Below are 18974 nucleotides of genomic sequence, written 5' to 3'. Positions count from 1 at the left end.
ACAATATAAAACGGCATTAGTTTGCATTTACCCACAGTAGATAAAGCAGGGTTTTGTTTGGCAGCAGCAGTGATTTGGTCTTGGTTGAGTACTGTACGCCCCCTTGTGGATACTGGAAATCTATTGCATTCATTACTCTCACCACCTCTACATCTTTTGGTTTACCTACAGCGGCCACTTTGAGCATTTGCCACAAATAAAATGTATGAATAACAGGACATTAGATAAAATATCAAGCTAACTGACAATTATTAACAATTGCACACAGTGAGCAACGTTTTTTTCACGTATAACAAAAATCGAATTGCTGTCCTACAAAAAATTAAGACAAATAGTTGTCTAATATGATGAATCATTCCTGTGGTTACTCTGCTAGTCAGTACTTGAGAGGAACTTACTTGATGCCAAAGCACTGCTACCTTGCCGGTCCAGAAGTAATTGGCTAAATAATCAAAATTATTTCTGAGCAACACCTCAACAATAATTTCTTTGACACACCTGTCTTCTAAGTGCCTTACTTTCTGGAGACATTACTCGTCAAATCATGAATGATACAGGGGAAGAATAGTGAAAAATTGCAAAGTGGCCTGGAAAACATTTCCTAACCATTAAGAAAAAAAGAACACAAACACAAACCTTTACAAAAGTGTTTTTAAGTGCTTTAAACATTTCTTTACAAGCTACTGATATTGAATGAAAATTGACTCAAGCCTGAAATACACTACACAACCTTTTAAAGCAGATTTTTAAATAGACTTTATACACTTGCCAGCCTTTTAATTGTCTTAAAATAGAAAAACTGTACATCATTCAGTAAATGACTGAGGATCACACCGAACACACTCAGCATGACTAACGAAAACAAAGCTTAAAGTATTGTTTCATATGGATGAAATCAAAGACTGAAACTAATTAAAAAAATAATAAAAATCTGATTCTGTGACCATCATACACTACACGATTTTCTGTGAATAGTCGTTCAGACTGTAAAAGTAAATGTAATGCATTTCCAAATTATAACTGTTCAAGACATAGTTCACCAAAAAATGAAAACTCTGCCCAAATACCTTCCGAATATCTTAGTTGGCATTTCATGGTTTGTGAGTAAATGACAGAATTTAATATTTTGGGGTGATTATCACTTCAACTAGCTTCAGTCTGTGTACCCAAGAGTCATGAATATCAAGCCAAAAATCTAAACAGAATTCAAGTTTCATTTATTGCAGTTGTTGAATACAACATTATGTAAATGTTTCAAACAAAACTGTTAAATTCTTCCAACCAAAAAAAAAAAAAAAAATTTCACACTCAACTATTCATTATTCCATTACTCCCTCCCTGAATGAGGGACATTAGTACAAAAATGCCAGTAATGGGGATCATCATAGTGTAAGTTATCAGTGGAGACAAACATCCCAGGCAGCTTAGTGTTGTTTCTGACTAGATATGGTTATCCATCTATGTCTGATAGAGCCGATAAAGGCAGGATGCTATTGGTAATAAGGTCTATATCGTGACTGGTCGGGATGGTGAGGCCCTGGCATTTGTCCCTGTGGTGGGGGCCCCTGCATGCGGGGCGGATGGGGGCCGCGAGGATTGGGCCACATCCCCGGGCTCATGGCACCTGGTTGGGTGAAAGGTGGGCTAAGAGTGCCTTGGTCCTGTGGCATTGAGTTTGGGTTGTAGTGGTGCGCACCGACCGGGGGAACTGGTCCAGGTGGAGGGTGGTTCATGTAGGGTGGTAACTGGCTGATGATGTGTCCGGGTGGAGGTGGTGTCGACATGGGAGGTGCTTGGTTGTAAACCATGTGAGGCGTAGCAGAGCCCTGCGGCGGGTGCTGCATGGGGATGCTGAGAGGGGGAGGTGGGGGCGGCGGAGGCACGTAATGTGGCTGTTGTGGTGGAGGCATGATATGATGCGGGTGGGACACCACTGGTTGGCTGGAGTAATCGCCAGGGTGATGATGCGGAGGCGGGCCGGGAGGGGTGTGTGGGTGTGGCTCACGGGGGGAAGGGCCTGAGCTCCCCGAGTCGTCATGAATGGGCACCGTGATGAGGTTGCTATGCTTGCGTGTAGTCACTGTGGCGATTCGGAAGGTCTCTGGGGGGAGGGGCCGTGGGGAGGGGCCCAGATCAGAGGGAGAGGATGGATGCGGATGGTTGTAGGTATCGTGTCCTTGCAGCGGGGGAGGAACGAGAGCGTGTGTTTTGACCAGGTGAGGGGGCGGTGGAAACCGGAAGCGCTCTGGTGGGTCCGAGGCCAGAGTCGGGTGAGGTGGATCCGGCCGAGAGGTTCCGGTCTTGCTGGCCCTCATGTGGCGATGGTTGATGTGGGCCTGTAGGTCTCGCTGCGAGAGGTAGGTGCGTTTGCAGCCTTGCACGATGCTGCACATGAAGAGCGAGCCGCGCTGGCACTGCTCGATGCGTTGGACCGCGTCTGAGCAGCTGTAGAGGGACAGACTGAACTTAAGATTTAGTATGGGAAGTGGACTTACATACACATCTTACTCATAATGTTTCCATTTAGATCTGGAGATATTTATATCAAGAACGAAGAAAAACCTGCAACCTGCATTGCCCTCTAAAAGATTAGAAACACCCTAGGCAAAGTTTTTGGACAATGTCAGCATAAATTCACATAACGTATTGGCTTAAATATATTAAAGTAATGTAATTTAAAGAGAAGCTGTCCAAATTAAGTTCATAATGCATATTACATACAAGTATGTATCTAAATAAATATCTGCAAACATATCATGCTATTCTTATGCTTAAAAGTTAAAGCACAAAAGAAAAATGTATAATCTTCACCCACATGTATTTCTATTGCTACAAATATACCTGTGCAACTTAAGACTGGTTTTGTGGTTCAGAGTTACTCACTATATATATAAAACTATAAAATCTGCCTATTTTTGGTAATGATTACAAAATGATTCAATGAATCATTTACATATAACAATTTTTTACCAGAAATTTCATTGTTGCGAATTCAAAATAACATTAAACGTAACAAATAAACAAGATGATTCGCATGATTACATTTTGCAAACCACTCACGAATAGTCCTGGATGAGCTACATTCAAAATCGATGCATGATAGTCGATAAAGACACGTGTGACCACGTACTCTACAGTACATTAATGTGCCAAACCACACCGCATCTATAACGTAAGTGGTGGATAATTTTTTTGTACTATTTTTTAATATTAAAATATACATTCTAACAAGATAATATTTTAATTATGATAATATAGATGTTCTAATTAAATAAAGCTTGCTGAATAAGTATCTTAAACATCTGTCCACTCTATGTATAGATATAAGTACTCTTTAACAGAACAACTCCCACAAAAACCCAGGATGCTTAAGACAAGCAAGTGCTTCTGAACCGCATCCTCTGATTCTAACACCTACAGACGTTACCATGGAAACGGAACATACTAAAATGTTCAGATTTGCCTGAATCCCACAGACAATATTTAGAGGGATTAAGAAAACACTACCTTCACTTTAACCTAATAGTACATATCCAGAATGGACACTGTGTGTTTTTCACCTTTATCCCAACTTTGAAACAAAATACAAGCCACTTAAACCATTGTAGGAGAAACTTACCCAGGGCACATCTTATCACATTTCTTCTCATAGTGCACTGCACAGTCATAGCAGAAAACATGCTTACAGGGTATCTGAAGGAAACAAAAAAGTTTTTTTTTTTATGAAAGATGTCCAGCTGTATAAAGAATGTGTTAGAGACTTCAACACCCTTCTTACCATTCGCCCATAGATCTTTATAGGCAGACCACACTTGTCACAAAAATGAACCGGAGTGTCATCTTTAAGTCCTATCAAGTTGAGCTGAAAAAAAAGAGAGAAATTCTCATTTAGTTTAAATATGCTATTAATTCTTAAAGTATTGTTAAATATTTGCTTCATTAGAAAAATACTAATATATATATATATATATATATATATATATATATATATATATATATATATATATATATATATATATATATATATATAATTTGTTGTAATTCATTAAATGATAAATGTGTAACCTTATAATCCCAGAAGATTGGCTGAGGAAATCTTCGCTGGTTTCCATAAGCATCTCCAGATTTACACTCAAATCTTTCCTCTTGGTTATAGCTGAACGGCTCTGGAGATCACAGAGAGGTTTATAAAGAAAAACTAATAATATATGGCAAAAAAAATCATAAATGTATAAATACTTTGATGAAACAAACCAATAAAAACTGAAATCTATCATTTCAAATGCTAAAATTGAATTTAATAGTCTTATATCATAAGCGTCCTTAAGATTGTGAGGAATGAGCATTAAACAACAGTACATGAAAAAAGAACATGCACAAATGCGCTTTGTATCAGCTAATACCAATAAATTAAAGCTGTCGTGATGGTCAACCAATGTAAATACACCAGCTGCTTTTACAAAAGCTGATACTGTACACCAACCTTCTTCACTTTTTGAGGGCAGTCTGGTGTTGGGACGCTGAGGTCGGACAGGCAGCTTGCCTCTTTCCGTCTGTTTCGACAGTAACTTGATTGGGATCTGTCTGCGAACATCAAGACCTCCAAGGGATCCCGAACCATCGGTTCCTTGAAGGTCATTGTCTGGAAAAAGCAGGCGGATAACGCCATTAATAAGAAATCCACATTAACAAGCACACTATTAAGCTACTGATACATTACAGATGCACAACTCAGTACATCACACAATATTATCTTAGGGCATAAAAAAAAATTGCATTATTTAAACAGGCCATTATTTGCAGCAGTGCTACAGACATTAGCATAATGTAATTTATGGATAATCAAAGCGAGGCCTGTGCTACTCAGCAGTGATCAAAATGTGATTAATAAAAAGTGGAGAAGCAAACATTGCAAACATAAACTAAGAGTAACTTACACAGGAAGTGTAGAGTTCTAGCCTTAACCAAAACGCATTCATACAGTACCTTATATAGTAACCAACGAGTAACACAGCGCTTACATATATTTCGGGTTTTATTGATAATGTTTTCTGCGTTTATTTGAACCTGGCACTTGCCGGACGAGCCCTCCTCTAACGTTACTTGGTCGGCGGCTAGCTGGATACATGCAATAAATGCGTTTATTTCCAGCTCACGCAAATGTATGAATGACAGAAAGGGCTCACGGCTCTACTAGTTTACCGGTTGCCTTTTATTAGGAAACGTTTTGGGAATTTAACCCGCAAGGCTGCAGTAAAATACTTAGTTATATTAGCTTGTAGCTCACCATTTTGGTCCATGACTTGACGCTGTGCATCCTGCGATGAACTGATGGGAGTGGCTTCGTGTTGTTTGGCGCTCAATGTTGCGCACAATTTACGCATATGATGTCTTCTGTCATGTTTTGTTTTGTTAAGCGTCAAGTATTAAATTATACTTTTTTTAAACTATTAGGTTTTTTTCCCCCCAAATATATAAATCACCAAGTGTCATGAAAAAAGCAAAAACCCCACACAGAACTTAACACAATGATTAATGGATAATACGGACAAACCAAACACTTAATTTCAACTTGCAATCACATTTAATAAAAAAAAAAAAAAAAAAAAAACAATAAAAAGAAACATTTACGATATCAAAATTAAAATGATTTTTAATATTTTAAGTCCAGGGTAACCTCTATTGTAAGAGGTTTCAGAAATATTAACAGAATTACATGTCGGCAGCAGTAGACAAATAGCCTATTAATTACAATGCAAATAGGACAGTCTGGAATATCATAAAACACAGCTTTTTGTATTACTTTAAATGCAAACACCTCATATGCCTGATTAAAAAGGCATGATTTGGCAGTACAAATTGTGCTACAAGAAAAATCAGTCTATTCGAGGTATGCAACCTTCCATCTCGATCATTTCTGGCCAGGTTTCATACTTATTGGTTTCTCTGTCATTCTTCATGTGCTGAAAAAGACAGAAAAGAGAGACAAATTGATTTGGATTTGAAAAGGTTTTCATTTCCTAAACCCAACACATAAACGGGTGATTTTAGGAATGCCATTACCTGCTCAAAAGTGACTTGTGTTATGGTTTTCTTCCCTCCCACAAAGAGCCAATTATCTCTGAACTTCAACTTGGAAATATATGAACTGCCAAGCTCTGCGATAAGTGTCCTTGCTTCATCATTAAGTCTGTCAAAAAGAAATTAAGAAATTTAGAAAACAACATGATAAGATGCGTATGCATGATAAAAAGCAGAGACAGAAATTCTACTTTACTTTGTGGCTGGGTCATCAAATGTGGCGATCAACACAAGAGAACCATTCTCGACCGACTTCAGAAACTCTATCAGATCCTCAACCTCTGTCAACAACAAAAAAAAATGTGTTACACACATGTGAACTGAGAATGCAAATCGGTGTTTACGCTGCAAGATTATTAATCAACAAAAAGGCGTAGAGAAATAAAGACATACTTCCATTCCACATATTAAAGCTGCCAGTGTTGACGAGTTCACCTGTTTTTTCTGCATTTTGTGTGAATAATTAAACAAGAAATGTTAAAAATTTGCATTTATCTGCCTGCAAAATATCCTAAAAATATTATATTATACATATTCGTATATATTCGTATAATAAGACAACATTTTAAAACATGATATATTATTTTTCCAAAAAGAAAATGTTTTAAAAAAAGAATACGATTAATTTAAAACGCATAATAATAAAAATAACAATAATAATGAAGCTAAAAGCAAAACTTTTTAATATTTACCTTTTTAATATAGCTTTTTATAGCAAATTAAAAAGCTCAACATACCACTGAAAACAGCAATATTCATTCCTTGTCGATTTCCACGTTTGTCTCCCTCTATTATCCTAAAACAAAATGGCAGAACTAGTTTAACTAGTTTATTCTGCTAAATAGCAATTAAATCATTCATATAATTGTTTATTAAAAGTACAGACTGAATTTGATAACTTTAAGCATTTACATTTTTCCATCAAAGCATATTCGAGGTCCAATGATGTTTGTTGCACCGCTGTACATTTTAAAAGCATAATCATTTCCAGGACATGGTTTGGGGAGGCCACATTTGCCCTTAGGACCTGATAAAATATGCAGGAACAAACATTAAATGCATACCCTTTTTTACACCGTACCAGAGCAGATTATTCAATAATATCTTACATCACCTTTGTAACTATTGGTTTTCTGTTCAAAAGAAGCTGCTCCCTCCACTGACCTTTCTGGGTTTTACATACATGCATTGTTAATATTTCAGCAAACATAATATAAAAATATATTATATGCACACATAAAAACAAACACACAGTACATACATACATACACGAAAGTAACTCACCTACTAAATTTGATAATGTTAATTCAGGATCCATCTGCAATAGTTTGAGGACAAGGCTTATGGATATTATGAGGGCAGCCACCATGAAAATGAATCTCACTTTTTCTGTGGAAGCAATTTATTTTGGTGATTATATATAAATCTCATTACAGTCATACATTGCAGTCATATCCATCTTTGATTGTAGATTTAATGTCCACATATTATCATTCTCCCACTATGGTGAGTTCAGGAAAAATAAGACAATATAGTAAATGCATAATACAGTTTTTCATGGTTTCAGATCATGTTTGTCATTTATGGCCTGGGATCAACCTGGTTAATTGTGCTGGTTAGATGGAGGCTCAACAACATGGCAAGTTTTGCATCTCTTCTTTGTCTAGCACACCCATTTCAGGTCTATGAGTCTCTACTACTGAGCTGATTATCTGAATAGGTGCGTTTCATTATGCAGACATTGAAAACATGCAGGGTTGGGGGCCTCCAGGAACTTGGGTAGGAACCACTGTCATAGACCACCTCAGACCGGTAACGAAACAGAAGCTAACATTTCACAAAACTAGTTTGACCGGTTTAAACCACACAGGTTTAGTTTCTATCAGCAGGAACATGCAATACAGCAAAAAATGTAACATCGTAGAAGAAAATGGCATTTTATTTAGGAGGGCCATGGCATGACAAACAACTTTAACAGCTGAAAATACACTTTTTAAACTCTTTTGTCAACTATGCAAAGGAGACATTTGCATTACGAGTCACTTTCCAGTTTAAATGGTACCGCATTTTGGTACCGAAACAACGGAACCAGGAAAGTAAACACCGCACTGCGCTTCTGAATGAGACCTCTGCGTCTTCAAAAACTTAACTTACTTTTGTCTCTGTGTCTCTTGTGTAGCACAAGGGGACCAACTAGAAATAAAAACGTAACATAAACATAAAATAGGGAAGAGAGGGAAAAGAGACGGACAGAAACAAGGAAGAGAAGAAAATCCAACCTCTTCGAATGTATATCATGATTAAGCTCTGCTCTCCTCAAGGCGACCGTATTCCACTTGAAAAAAAAAAAAAAAAAAAAATTAGGTTAACCAACACATAACAACCAACACATTATTAGTTTTGCTATTCCTATAAAGGAAAAAAAAAGAAAGTTGAGCTTTGTTGTCCTCGTCTAATTGATCAAACCGCTCTAGACTTGAATAATGACAGCGCAAAGGCAGTGCATTGTATTTAAACCCTTTTCTGTCCAACTTGATTAACTCGTTCTTTTGGATTCTTTTGAAACACAGCTGGTTTGTCAGAGTGCATGCGAACAAGTATGTTTGCTCTCGTTTCATTTCTAAATCAAACCTGGATAAAAGAAACGCGTGTAGACTAGCAATTAGACCGTGGCTGCTAAATGAGGTATAAAGCAGTATGTCCTACTCATTTAGAAGAACGACTCCATTCGCATGTCCGCGTAGTATTTACAGGGAATTACTATGATAAGGAGGCTATTGTCCGTTTGTGGATGCCGTAGCCCCGCGGCTGTTTGTGTTTGTAGTTCTGTCGTTCATCTGCCACGCCGCTAGATGGCGGTGTCGACTACAGGAGCGCAGCACGATCAGGCGTTGGCTTGCTTCTGCATGCTGTTAAAGCTTCTGGTTGTAAATTAATTTATTAAGCATTTGGTGGAATCCTCTTTTAATTGTGAGCTAACTATTTTATATGTATAAACAGACAGCTATGTTACGAGGAATGGGTCAGTTTAGGATGAGCTTTCTCTGAGGTGTGGGTGTTATGATGCCACAGTGCCTGCAGTGGGTGGTTTTGTCTTTTTGGTTGTAGCTCATTGGAATCTGAACATATACTTTTTGACACTGGTTTTATTTTAGAAGCTAAGTTAAAACAGAAGCGCATTGGTGGGAGTGAATAGTATATTATAGGCCCTGTATGTGAAACTAGGGGAACATATTATGCTGAAGAAACTTTTATGAGTTAAGTTGTCAAATCCTGCAGTCCTTTAAGAAGTGAGGTCAATGAATTTTTGGTAGAATACACATTAGATGTACATTCAAAAATCCTCTATTCATGAAAAATTGCTAATTTTGTCTTTAGCAATAGTCAAATAATACAGGGCCAATTATTTAAATTACCAAAATTATGAAGATTTTTGTCATATTCATTTAACAATAGGCCTATTACATCAAAAGTGCATAACTGAGGGTAATACATTTACAAGACACTTTTTTATTATTTATTTATTTATTGCATTTCTGATGCAAAAATAGCCTAGGCCTCTAATTTTTACAAAAACCTCTCCCCATTTACAGTCTTTTCATAAAATCAGACTGTTTGAGACGGACATTTATATGTTACTAATATGTAATGCCATAGCAAAGTTTAATCTTTTTAATAGCAGTTAGATGATCGGATTTGATTGTCTTGTGGAGAGCACTGATGACTTTCACTGATAGACTCTTTCTGCATCACAGATTGCTGCTCCTCTAGGTGGAGCCAAGCGACGGCTTTATACGGAGTATACTAATTGACGTCCACATGGCACTGTAGAACACTTTCAAAAACTCTAATCTCTGAAGGCAAGCATTTCCTTCCTTCTGTAATTACGGCTAAACTCCAAGTGCAACAACAATGAAGTTAAATATAAAAAACTGATAGGATTGCTTATAATTATGTTGATTGCTCCACTTCTTAAATTTCTTTTGATCAACAAGATTCTGTGGCAATTTAATGGCGATGCATTAATAAATTTCAGTACATATGTTGTTGCAGTGTCAAATGTCACAAACACTGTAACACCCTGATCCTTCTCAGACTGCTGAGTATTGTTAGCGCTTAGCACTGCGTCAGTGATAGCCACTTTACAGATCCTTTCCTGGTATTCCAGTCCTGTGAAGTCTCGCCTGTTTGTGTTTTTTGGATAACTTGTTTTTTCTGTGGATAATTATCTTGCTTTGCTCTGTTTGGACTCTGTTCGACCCTGTTTTGACCCCGTGTGCCTTTTACTTTGTTAGTCTAAAGGCGAGCTGGACAGGGCTGTACAAAGACAATTCCTGGCCTCATGTTGAGAGAGTATTCGGGCAGTTCCTAGAGGAATTGATACCATTAACCGAAATCCAATATAACACATCAGGGACATTATGTTTTGGTCCATCCGATGCAGCCAGGTTGCACCTCAGTCTGTCCAGGAGTTCAGATCTGGGAGGAAATGTCAGGAATACATGGGGGCCATGCAAACCACTGAGTACCATTTTGAGTTTCTTCAATGAAATCCCAGCAAAATGGACTTTACATATCAGATTACAACCTTTGACTTAGTTCTATTTAAACTTTCTATCTACAAATTTCCACCAGCCATGTAAATATGAATTGTTTGTTAATGAATAAGCTCTTGCTTGAATGACCACTTTATCAAGATCTGTTAGAGCATGTAATTGACAAACTATTGTTGTGCCGTCAACAAGTCTGTCATTCATACTCTATTTTTTTCACTGTACCATTATCACAATCTTCATATTTAAAAAAAAAAAAAGTAAATAAAACATTGAAACTTAAACATTTTCAGTAACAAATAATATTGTCTCTATCATCACTTATGACTGTTAGTGTTGATAAAGCTTTGTTGGTCTTGCTGTTCTTTCTGTCAGCTCCTCATCTTATAGTTCTGCTCCTATGTATTAAACAAACAGACCATCCAAACTCCAAACAGAGAGTTGTTAACAGAGGATATCTTCAAATACATAGTTAAATATCAACATATGTATAACCCTTGTGACTCAAACAAACTTTACAGTATAAAAACAGGACTGTGTCTGGAGCTTCATGGAAACTTCACTGAAGGCAACCATTTGAAAACCAAGGTAAGTTTCTGGCACATAGACCTGTTTAATAACAATTCATACTCAAATTATCTTTGTGTTTTTATAGATGACAGTGAAAATTCATCATTCTTTCAGGTTCATCATGGCAGTGCTAAGAAGTCTTCTACTTCTTTGCACTATTTATTCAATGGTGAATTCCAAAAGTAACCTATACGAAAGAAAAGGTACAATAAAAAATAAATAATACAATGCAATACAAAAAAACAAAACAAAAAAAACCTGAGGTTTCAGTACAAAGGGGTGGACAGGAAATTTTGTAATGATTAATGAGATTTCTGCAGCATGTAAAGACTATACTGTTTATTAAAAGAACTCTAGTTTGTATGTTGTTTAGATGAAAAATGCCCCGATGGATGGACAAATTTTGGAGTCAGATGCTACAAGTACTTTTCTGAATCATTTAACTGGATCACCGCAGAGGTACAGTCATGTGTTTTAAACTGCAATTTATTAGTTTAGTGTTAATTAATTCATAAATTGATTGTGGATTGACAATGTGAAATCTGTATCTTTAGAAATTCTGTCAAACTTATGATGCAAATCTTGCATCTGTGCATAATAACTTGGAAATTGATCATCTGGTGAGCCTGGTGCCTTCTTACACAAGGTTTTGGATTGGTGCTCAGGATGGTGAACAAGTTAGTTGGTCTGCTTTTTTTACATTCATTTTAATTTATTTTTCATAAAGGGATAAACATGAGGAAACATTTTTGACCTCTTTTTGTATCCCTTTAGTACTTTGTAATGAGTCTCTTCATTTATTAGGAAGGGCAGTGGATTTGGAGCGATGGAAGTCCCTCTGATTATACAAACTGGTGCTCTGGAGAACCCAGCAACGCAGGAAATACAGAGAACTGCGTGGAGCTGGCCTATAGCTGTAAGAATGCACTGGTTTTATTCAGTACTTATCTTATAATGTCATATTAGAATGTAACATTACATTAACATTACATAAGATCAAATGCTTTGAACATATTTTATTTGACTCTCACACCACTATAATGACCTGAATCAATTCATTTTTCCTCCATGCAGCCAAATATTGCTGGAACGATCTGACATGTTCAGTGCAACTTGCCTTTGTTTGTGCAAAAAACAGGCAAAAACACATGCAGTCATCCTACTCCATAGTTACATGATTGTACTGTAGATGCATTTACATTTTCTGATCTTATTAAATTAAAAGGATAGTTCACCCAAAAGTGAATGTTATCCCAAGATAACACCCTCAAGTCACCCACTGAAAAAGACAACGGCCAAATTCTGACATTAATATTCTGTTTTCCATTAATTTTTTCCATATTACAGTGATGTAATATAGGAAATAATGATTCTGGGCCATAGTTTTCATGGTAAGCAAGTGCTGTTTATTTACAGCCTATTTTCAGCACTACTTTATTACTTTATTACATTTTTTACTGTAGTTTGCAATGCATTGTAGGTTGTCTATAGACAGTGGCACACAAGAGTTTTAATAGCCCATAGAGTTTGATTTGCTTATCGGTGTTTGTGGTGCTTACGACAGGAATATTTGTGGAATATATAAGAATTAATTATATATTTATTAATGTAACACTTTTAAATGAATTTTTTTTTGGGTGAACTATACCTTTAAACTTAATCTTTTATTCAATCTTGAATCCTCTAAAACTTTACTTTATTCAAAACTTCCTCTAAAACACTAAATCAATAAAAGCATTGATGAAGCATCTTGTGTGTTGTGGAGTTCCTCGAAAACATGTATGAAAATTAGTCTACATTGAATTGTGAATATTAGGTTACTGTCATGCGCGTGTGATAGGCAGGAGAGCAAACAACGCGTATAAATGAAAATAAAGTATTTAATCCACATTCGGGATGAAATAAACAATATACATACAGGCGGGCAGGCAGATAGACGGAACAAAATCACACGCATATAAAATACACGATCGGACAAACGGAACTGAAAACACAGGACTTAAAAACGGGTTAAATGACTAAATTAATATAACAGCTGATGACAATGACAGATGCATAAGCTAACTAAAGGCAGGGCACACAGAGCACATGGCACACGACAAAAACATAAACAAAGAGTCCAGAGACGTGACATTACACCCCCTCCCGGAAGGTGCGTCCTCGCACCTAAAGAGGAACAAAAACAAAACGACTAGGAATTGGGGATACCGGGTCTTGGGAGGAGGTTCTGGTGGAGGGCGGCCCCCAGGAGGGAGTAGACAGACAGTCCAGGGAGGAACAGACGGAGGGAGGAGCCAGGAGAAGACAGGAGGAGTTCGGAGCAGGAGGAGATCCAGAGCCCAGCTATGGTGGTCCACGGTGGAGCCGACGGAGGGAGGAGCCATGGAGGAGGAGCAGCCATCGACTCCATGGGGCCGACCGACTGTGGCGGAGCAGGTGGTGGAGAGAGACTGAGGCGGAGACGGAGAGCCCGAAGAGCCAGGGTGACGTCGAGGCGCTGGAGGTCCAAGGCGACGCCGCAGGCGGCGACTGACACGGAGGCGGGGACAGGAAGGACGCGGCGGAGCCAAGCGATTGAGGACTGAGGTGAAGCCGGAGGAAGGAGGAGCCTGAGAGAGCCGGTGGGATGGAGGGACGAGGTGAAGCCGGAGGAGAGAATCCCGAGGCGACGGATGGTCGGACGACAGACCAAGGCGGAGACGGAGGGGCGATGGAGCCTGGTGAAGCTGGTGGACTGACGGACCACGGTGGGAGAGAGGAGGGAGCTAGGAGCCCAGGGGGAGCCGACGGGTCTACGAGCCGAGGAGGAGTCTGGGTCTCGGAGGCAGGACGGCGAGGCGAGGGATCCTTCAACCTCGACGGCGATGGAGACCGGCAGACCCGTGGCGAGCTCTGGATGGTGAGCTGAGTGTGAGCGCAGGGGCTGCTGGGATCCATCGGTGGCGTATGACCAGGGTGGGAGGGAGGGAAAACTCCAGCGCACGAGCGCGCGGGCACGGAGATCAGCGACGCAGGCGCGGGCACGGGAGGAGCGCACGCAGGCGCGGGCACGGGAGGAGCGCACACAGGCGCGGGCACGGGAGAGGCGCGCACGAGGCGCGGGCATCGGGAGGAGCGCCGAGGCGCGGGCAGGGAGAGCGCACGAGGCGCGGGAATCGGGAGGAGCGCGCACGAGCGCGCGGCACTGGAGGGAGCGCACGGAGGCGCCTATCAAACGGAGGGAGCGCGACGCAGGCGCGGGCATCGGATAATGACGCAGCGCGCGGGCACGGGAGAGCGCACGCAGGCGCGGGCACGGAGAGGAGCGCACGCAGGCGCGGGCACGGGAGGAGCGCCGAGGCGCGGGCGCAAAACGCAGGCGCACGCAGGCGCGGCACGGGACGGAGCAAAGGCGCGGGCAATGGAGAAAGTTCTTGAGGATCCAGCCGCCTTAGGTGGGGAATCAGCTCACCCTCAGCCGATGTGCAGTGGGCGGAGCTCCACTCCGCGCTCTCCTTGCAGTCTGCTGGCTCCACCGTGGTGAGCTCCGTTGCTGGCTCGCGCACCTGGTCTGACGTACTCGGCTCGGGTCCTGTTACGCTCCACGGCTCGGTCGCTCTCTCTGGCGATGGGTCCGTGGTTACGCTCGACTCCGCCCCCGTGTCAGCGGTGGGCTCAGGCTGGGGCTCGACCATGCGGTGGAGGGATGAGCTGGGCTCTGGATCCTGAGTGGGGCTGGTGTCGTTGTCCTCCAGTGCAACAGTCCTCGACGATTTGCACGACACCAGCACCCACTCGACGTACGCGGCGATGCTCTCTCGAGGACCGCTCCCGGACAGCTGCGCCTGATTGGAAACGTTTAGTGCGCGGAAGTAGATTCCGCACAGAAAGCTGTCCGGGTAACGAGAGTCGTTGGCCAGGTGGAGGAATAGCGCGGTATATTCCTCGAGAGAGCAATCCCCCTGCTCCAGCAGGAGGATGAGGAAATTCGGTCTTGATGCACGGGAATACATGAAAACAAAATAAAAGAAATAATCGCCGCTAAACTTGTACTTTTGTACGGTCCGATCTACTGTCACGGGTGTGATAGGCAGGAGAGCAAACAACGCGTATAAATGAAAATAAAGTATTTAATCCACTCGGGGATGAAATAAACAATATACATACAAGCGGGCAGGCAGATAGACGGAACAAAATCACACGCATATAAGGACGCGATCGGACAAACGGAACTGAAAACACAGGACTTAAATACACCGGGTTAAATGACTAAATTAACTACACAGCTGATGACAATGACAATTAACGAACTAAAGGCAGGGCACACAGAGCACATGGCACACGACAAAAACAAACAAAGAGTCAGAGACGTGACAGTTACCATGGAACAATGTCATTATCAATATATATATATACACCCCAGTTAAAAAACAATTATACAGGAGACTGAAGAAGTCATTGGCTTTTAAAATGTTTCTCAGACAATTATATAAAGGGTTTTTTTTCACTATGTAGATGCATAAGCTCAATTAATTCAGTATATCACAATTTTTATTAAATTATGAGGCACGGATAAAGGACAATTGGTTATATAATATATACACTGAATTGCACTGGCAATATCAAATGAGATCTTATTGTGATTGCCGCGTTAGAAAACAAATTGTGACAACAAGGTGAATTAAACACCACTGCATTAAATATTTGAGCGACATTATTTCAGGTGAATACTAGATGTTGATTCATTTGTATTAAATTACCGATTGTCAGCCTATATCTACAATGTCGATACTCTTCATATAATGTTATGTTTACACAGAAGCATGTTATTTGTTTAATAAAAGTTTTGTTTGATTAAGAGGGCTGGTGGTTCAACAAGCTATTCCTAATGTGTTTTCACGCCTATGAAACTGTGTTTAATCTAACTGTCCAAGTGTGGTGTAGGAGAGACACGCACGAATTTGAAGGTAAACAGTGTGTAATAATCCATATCAGGAAAACAGCATGCACACGCACGCACACATACGGGTAACACTGAACTTATTACTGTACAACACATTGGAGAATGACCAAGGGTAATGACAAGACAAACTTGAACATAATGACACAAGTAAGGGAAGACAGAAACTAGGTTTAGACACACACAGGATGCCAACCAACACAAAAGTCAATGAAGGGTTACACCAACAACATAAAAGATCAGATTATTTTAAACAGTTTGGATTAATGTAGTCCTAATGTAGTCTGCAAGTTCCCCTAAATTAAAGTGGTCAATGGATGCAAAGTTAACTTTTGTTGTAGTTAGAATGTAAATATGTATTGGAAGTGTGCGTATACATCCATCCTATAATGATGAAAATCCACCAGGTGTTTTTTTAATTCCTTTCAGAATTAGATAGTTCTGCACAGGCCCCTCCCACAATTGTTGATTGACAAGGAGGTCTTACCTTAGACCCGCCCTGAGTGAGCTGTCATCAGTCTGCATTTACATTTACATTTAGTCATTTAGCAGACGCTTTTATCCAAAGCGACGTACAGATGGGGTAGGCAATAGAAGCAATTTATATCAACAAAAACGCCAAATACCGTTTGAAAGCAGAAATGATGAATGGCACACTGTATGGTCTTGTGGACTTGACGGACACCCACACACCCAGATCTCCAGCCCACATCTGGCCCGTGTGAAAGCCATGCTTGAATGTATCGTCTGCTGTGGTGCTCCTCATTGATATTTCTTTAAAATTCTATATTGAGTCGGAGCTATATGAGACTCAGATGTGGCTTAGATTATGGTTCACTTATGAAGGTAAGAAGTCAAAATTTGGCAAATTTGACACATCAACCATAATACAGCGAAACAATGTAAGCTTTACATCTTGAACTGAAACATTCAAAACACAAACAAAATTGTGTTATTTTTTCATGAACCATCAATGTTGTTCCCCTTTATTACAACAGAAATAGAAATAATGTTAGTACTGTACAAATTATAATCTTCAAAGCTCAAAAGTACAGTGATAATTCATATTAATTTCTGAGTGAAATTGTATAATTTAACAGTCTCTTGATGATAATCGTTATCGTTTTAAATGCCAAGTATAAACTCTGTGATATACAGAAAGAAGATGTGTTTCAACATTAAGTAACTCTCAGTCACAGACAGCTAATATATATGGAAATGATCCCATCATCTCACCCAATCATCTAATTTAAATTTACACAGTTCCCCACAGATCCGAGATAACAGATCAGGTGTTTCATGAGTTTTTTTGATGTTTGATGTTTGATGTTTTACGTTTACAATGCCATGATAGAACACACATTAATATCAGATAATCACATCCTGTACCATCCTCGTGACTTAAACACACAGTATAAAATATAAAAGCAGGTCTCTTTTTAGCGATTCACAAATTCTTCATTGAAATTCTGAAGGCGACGATCAGAAAACCAAGGTGAGTTGCTGAAAAAAGCTGCATACTTTATACTAATCTTTGTGTTTTTTTAAGATAACATTGACAATCCAGAGTGAGCAGCGCTTTATTCATTTTCAGGTTCATCATGGCAGTGCTGAGAAGTCTTCTGCTTCTTTTCATTATGTATTCCGTTGTGAATGCGGAAGGTAAACCAGACATTTATTTCCCATTGCGAAAATGTATTTTTAAGTCATTCTGTGTTCGGAAGTCAAGCTTCATTATAAATGGTCGGACAGGAAATGTACAATATGACTGAATTGAATGTGGTCAAGTTTCTGCAGTGTGTGTGAAGACTATATCCTGTGTTTATTACAAGAACCCTAAAGTTCATGTGTTGTTTAGATGAAAAATGCCCCAATGGATGGACAAATTTCGGAGTCAAATGCTACAAGTACTTCTCTGATTCAGTTAACTGGGTCACTGCAGAGGTAAAGTGTTGTAAAGCTGCAGCAGGGCTTATTAATTAATTAATCAACCCCACTAAAGTAATCAATCAGACAAATATATTTTTTTAATTGAATTGGATTGGATTGACAATATAAAAACTGTCTTTTTAGAAAACCTGTCAAAAGTATGATGCGAATCTCGCATCTGTGCGTAATAAACTGGAAAATGATCTCCTGCTAAGCCTAGTGCCCTCTAACATACATATTTGGGTTGGCGCTCAAGATGCTGAACAAGTAAGTTGTTCTGTCTTTTAATTAATTAACTAATTAAATTATTTATTTATTAAGATTGTCCTGAAGAGACTGAAATGCTTTAATTATTATTAGGAAGGACAGTGGATTTGGAGCGATGGAAGTCCCTTTGACTACACCAACTGGTGCTATGGAGAACCCAACAACGCAGGAAATACAGAGAACTGCGTGGAGCTGGCCTATAGCTGTAAGAATGCACTTTAATAATAGTTTCAACAGTTATTTACCATTATAACCTTTATTTACCTTTTATGTCCTATAATGTCTATCCGGGGGACACAAAAATGGCTTAATTTGGATGTCCCTTGGGAGGCGTCCGGGATTTTGATGAATAGCTACATAATAATCGGGTCTAACTGTGACTTTCACCCTATTTTTTCCACCCTGCAGCTAATCGTTGCTGGAACGATCTGACATGCTCAGTACAATTCGCCTTTGTTTGTGCTAAAAACCTGTGAGATCACATGCAGTCATCCTGCTCCACAGTTACGTGATTGTACTACATACATTCACTTTTTCTGATCTTATCCTTTGTTAACATGTTAATCTGAAATGAAACTTGCCTAAAACACTCCTCTAATCAATAAAAGGATTGATAAAGCATCTTTGTGGAGTCA

The 18974-nt window shown here is 39.5% G+C and overlaps 4 protein-coding genes across 10 annotated transcripts; 2 read left to right on the top strand and 2 right to left on the bottom strand.

Annotated features, from left to right (window-relative positions):
* Positions 1-637: 637 nt before the first annotated feature.
* On the bottom strand, positions 638-5388 carry LOC122330341 (E3 ubiquitin-protein ligase Hakai). Of its 2 annotated transcripts, none has more exons than XM_043227275.1 (6): positions 5288-5388; positions 4484-4642; positions 4066-4166; positions 3779-3862; positions 3620-3693; positions 638-2460 (listed from the first exon to the last, which is right to left on the bottom strand). In XM_043227275.1, exons 1-6 carry the CDS (start codon positions 5382-5384, stop codon positions 1491-1493), a joined length of 1485 nt encoding a protein of 494 aa, XP_043083210.1. In that variant the 5' UTR covers positions 5385-5388; the 3' UTR covers positions 638-1490. The 2 variants fall into 2 exon arrangements, with proteins under 2 accessions (XP_043083210.1, XP_043083211.1); XM_043227276.1 differs by having other exon boundaries at positions 638-2445.
* Positions 5389-5635: 247 nt separating this feature from the next.
* On the bottom strand, positions 5636-8889 carry zgc:101783 (Protein FAM3C-like). 6 transcript variants are annotated; one of them, XM_043227348.1, is made up of 11 exons: positions 8788-8889; positions 8361-8416; positions 8236-8274; positions 7366-7470; positions 7191-7249; positions 6994-7109; positions 6819-6877; positions 6475-6525; positions 6278-6362; positions 6064-6190; positions 5636-5963 (listed from the first exon to the last, which is right to left on the bottom strand). In XM_043227348.1, exons 2-11 carry the CDS (start codon positions 8377-8379, stop codon positions 5877-5879), a joined length of 747 nt encoding a protein of 248 aa, XP_043083283.1. In that variant the 5' UTR covers positions 8380-8416; positions 8788-8889; the 3' UTR covers positions 5636-5876. The 6 variants fall into 6 exon arrangements, with proteins under 6 accessions (XP_043083283.1, XP_043083286.1, XP_043083282.1 ...); XM_043227351.1 differs by lacking the exon at positions 8236-8274 and having other exon boundaries at positions 8788-8887; XM_043227347.1 differs by lacking the exon at positions 8788-8889 and having other exon boundaries at positions 8361-8573.
* A 2195-nt stretch (positions 8890-11084) lies between these two features.
* On the top strand, positions 11085-12952 carry LOC122330400 (galactose-specific lectin nattectin-like). Its single transcript, XM_043227359.1, has 6 exons — positions 11085-11222; positions 11319-11407; positions 11578-11663; positions 11759-11881; positions 12009-12120; positions 12279-12952. Exons 2-6 carry the CDS (start codon positions 11326-11328, stop codon positions 12380-12382), a joined length of 507 nt encoding a protein of 168 aa, XP_043083294.1. The 5' UTR covers positions 11085-11222; positions 11319-11325; the 3' UTR covers positions 12383-12952.
* A 4558-nt stretch (positions 12953-17510) lies between these two features.
* LOC122330401 (galactose-specific lectin nattectin-like) lies at positions 17511-18960 on the top strand. The gene is made up of 6 exons (XM_043227360.1): positions 17511-17638; positions 17738-17805; positions 18002-18087; positions 18217-18339; positions 18433-18544; positions 18748-18960. The coding sequence occupies exons 2-6, from the start codon at positions 17745-17747 to the stop codon at positions 18813-18815; spliced, it is 450 nt and encodes a 149-aa protein (XP_043083295.1). The 5' UTR covers positions 17511-17638; positions 17738-17744; the 3' UTR covers positions 18816-18960.
* The last annotated feature ends 14 nt before the right edge of the window (positions 18961-18974 follow it).

The sequence above is a fragment of the Puntigrus tetrazona genome, chromosome 25 (assembly GCF_018831695.1).
Source record: "Puntigrus tetrazona isolate hp1 chromosome 25, ASM1883169v1, whole genome shotgun sequence".
Lineage (NCBI taxonomy): Eukaryota > Metazoa > Chordata > Actinopteri > Cypriniformes > Cyprinidae > Puntigrus > Puntigrus tetrazona.
Note: the sequence above shows the minus strand (reverse complement) of the source record. Positions and strands in the feature narration are given on the sequence as shown.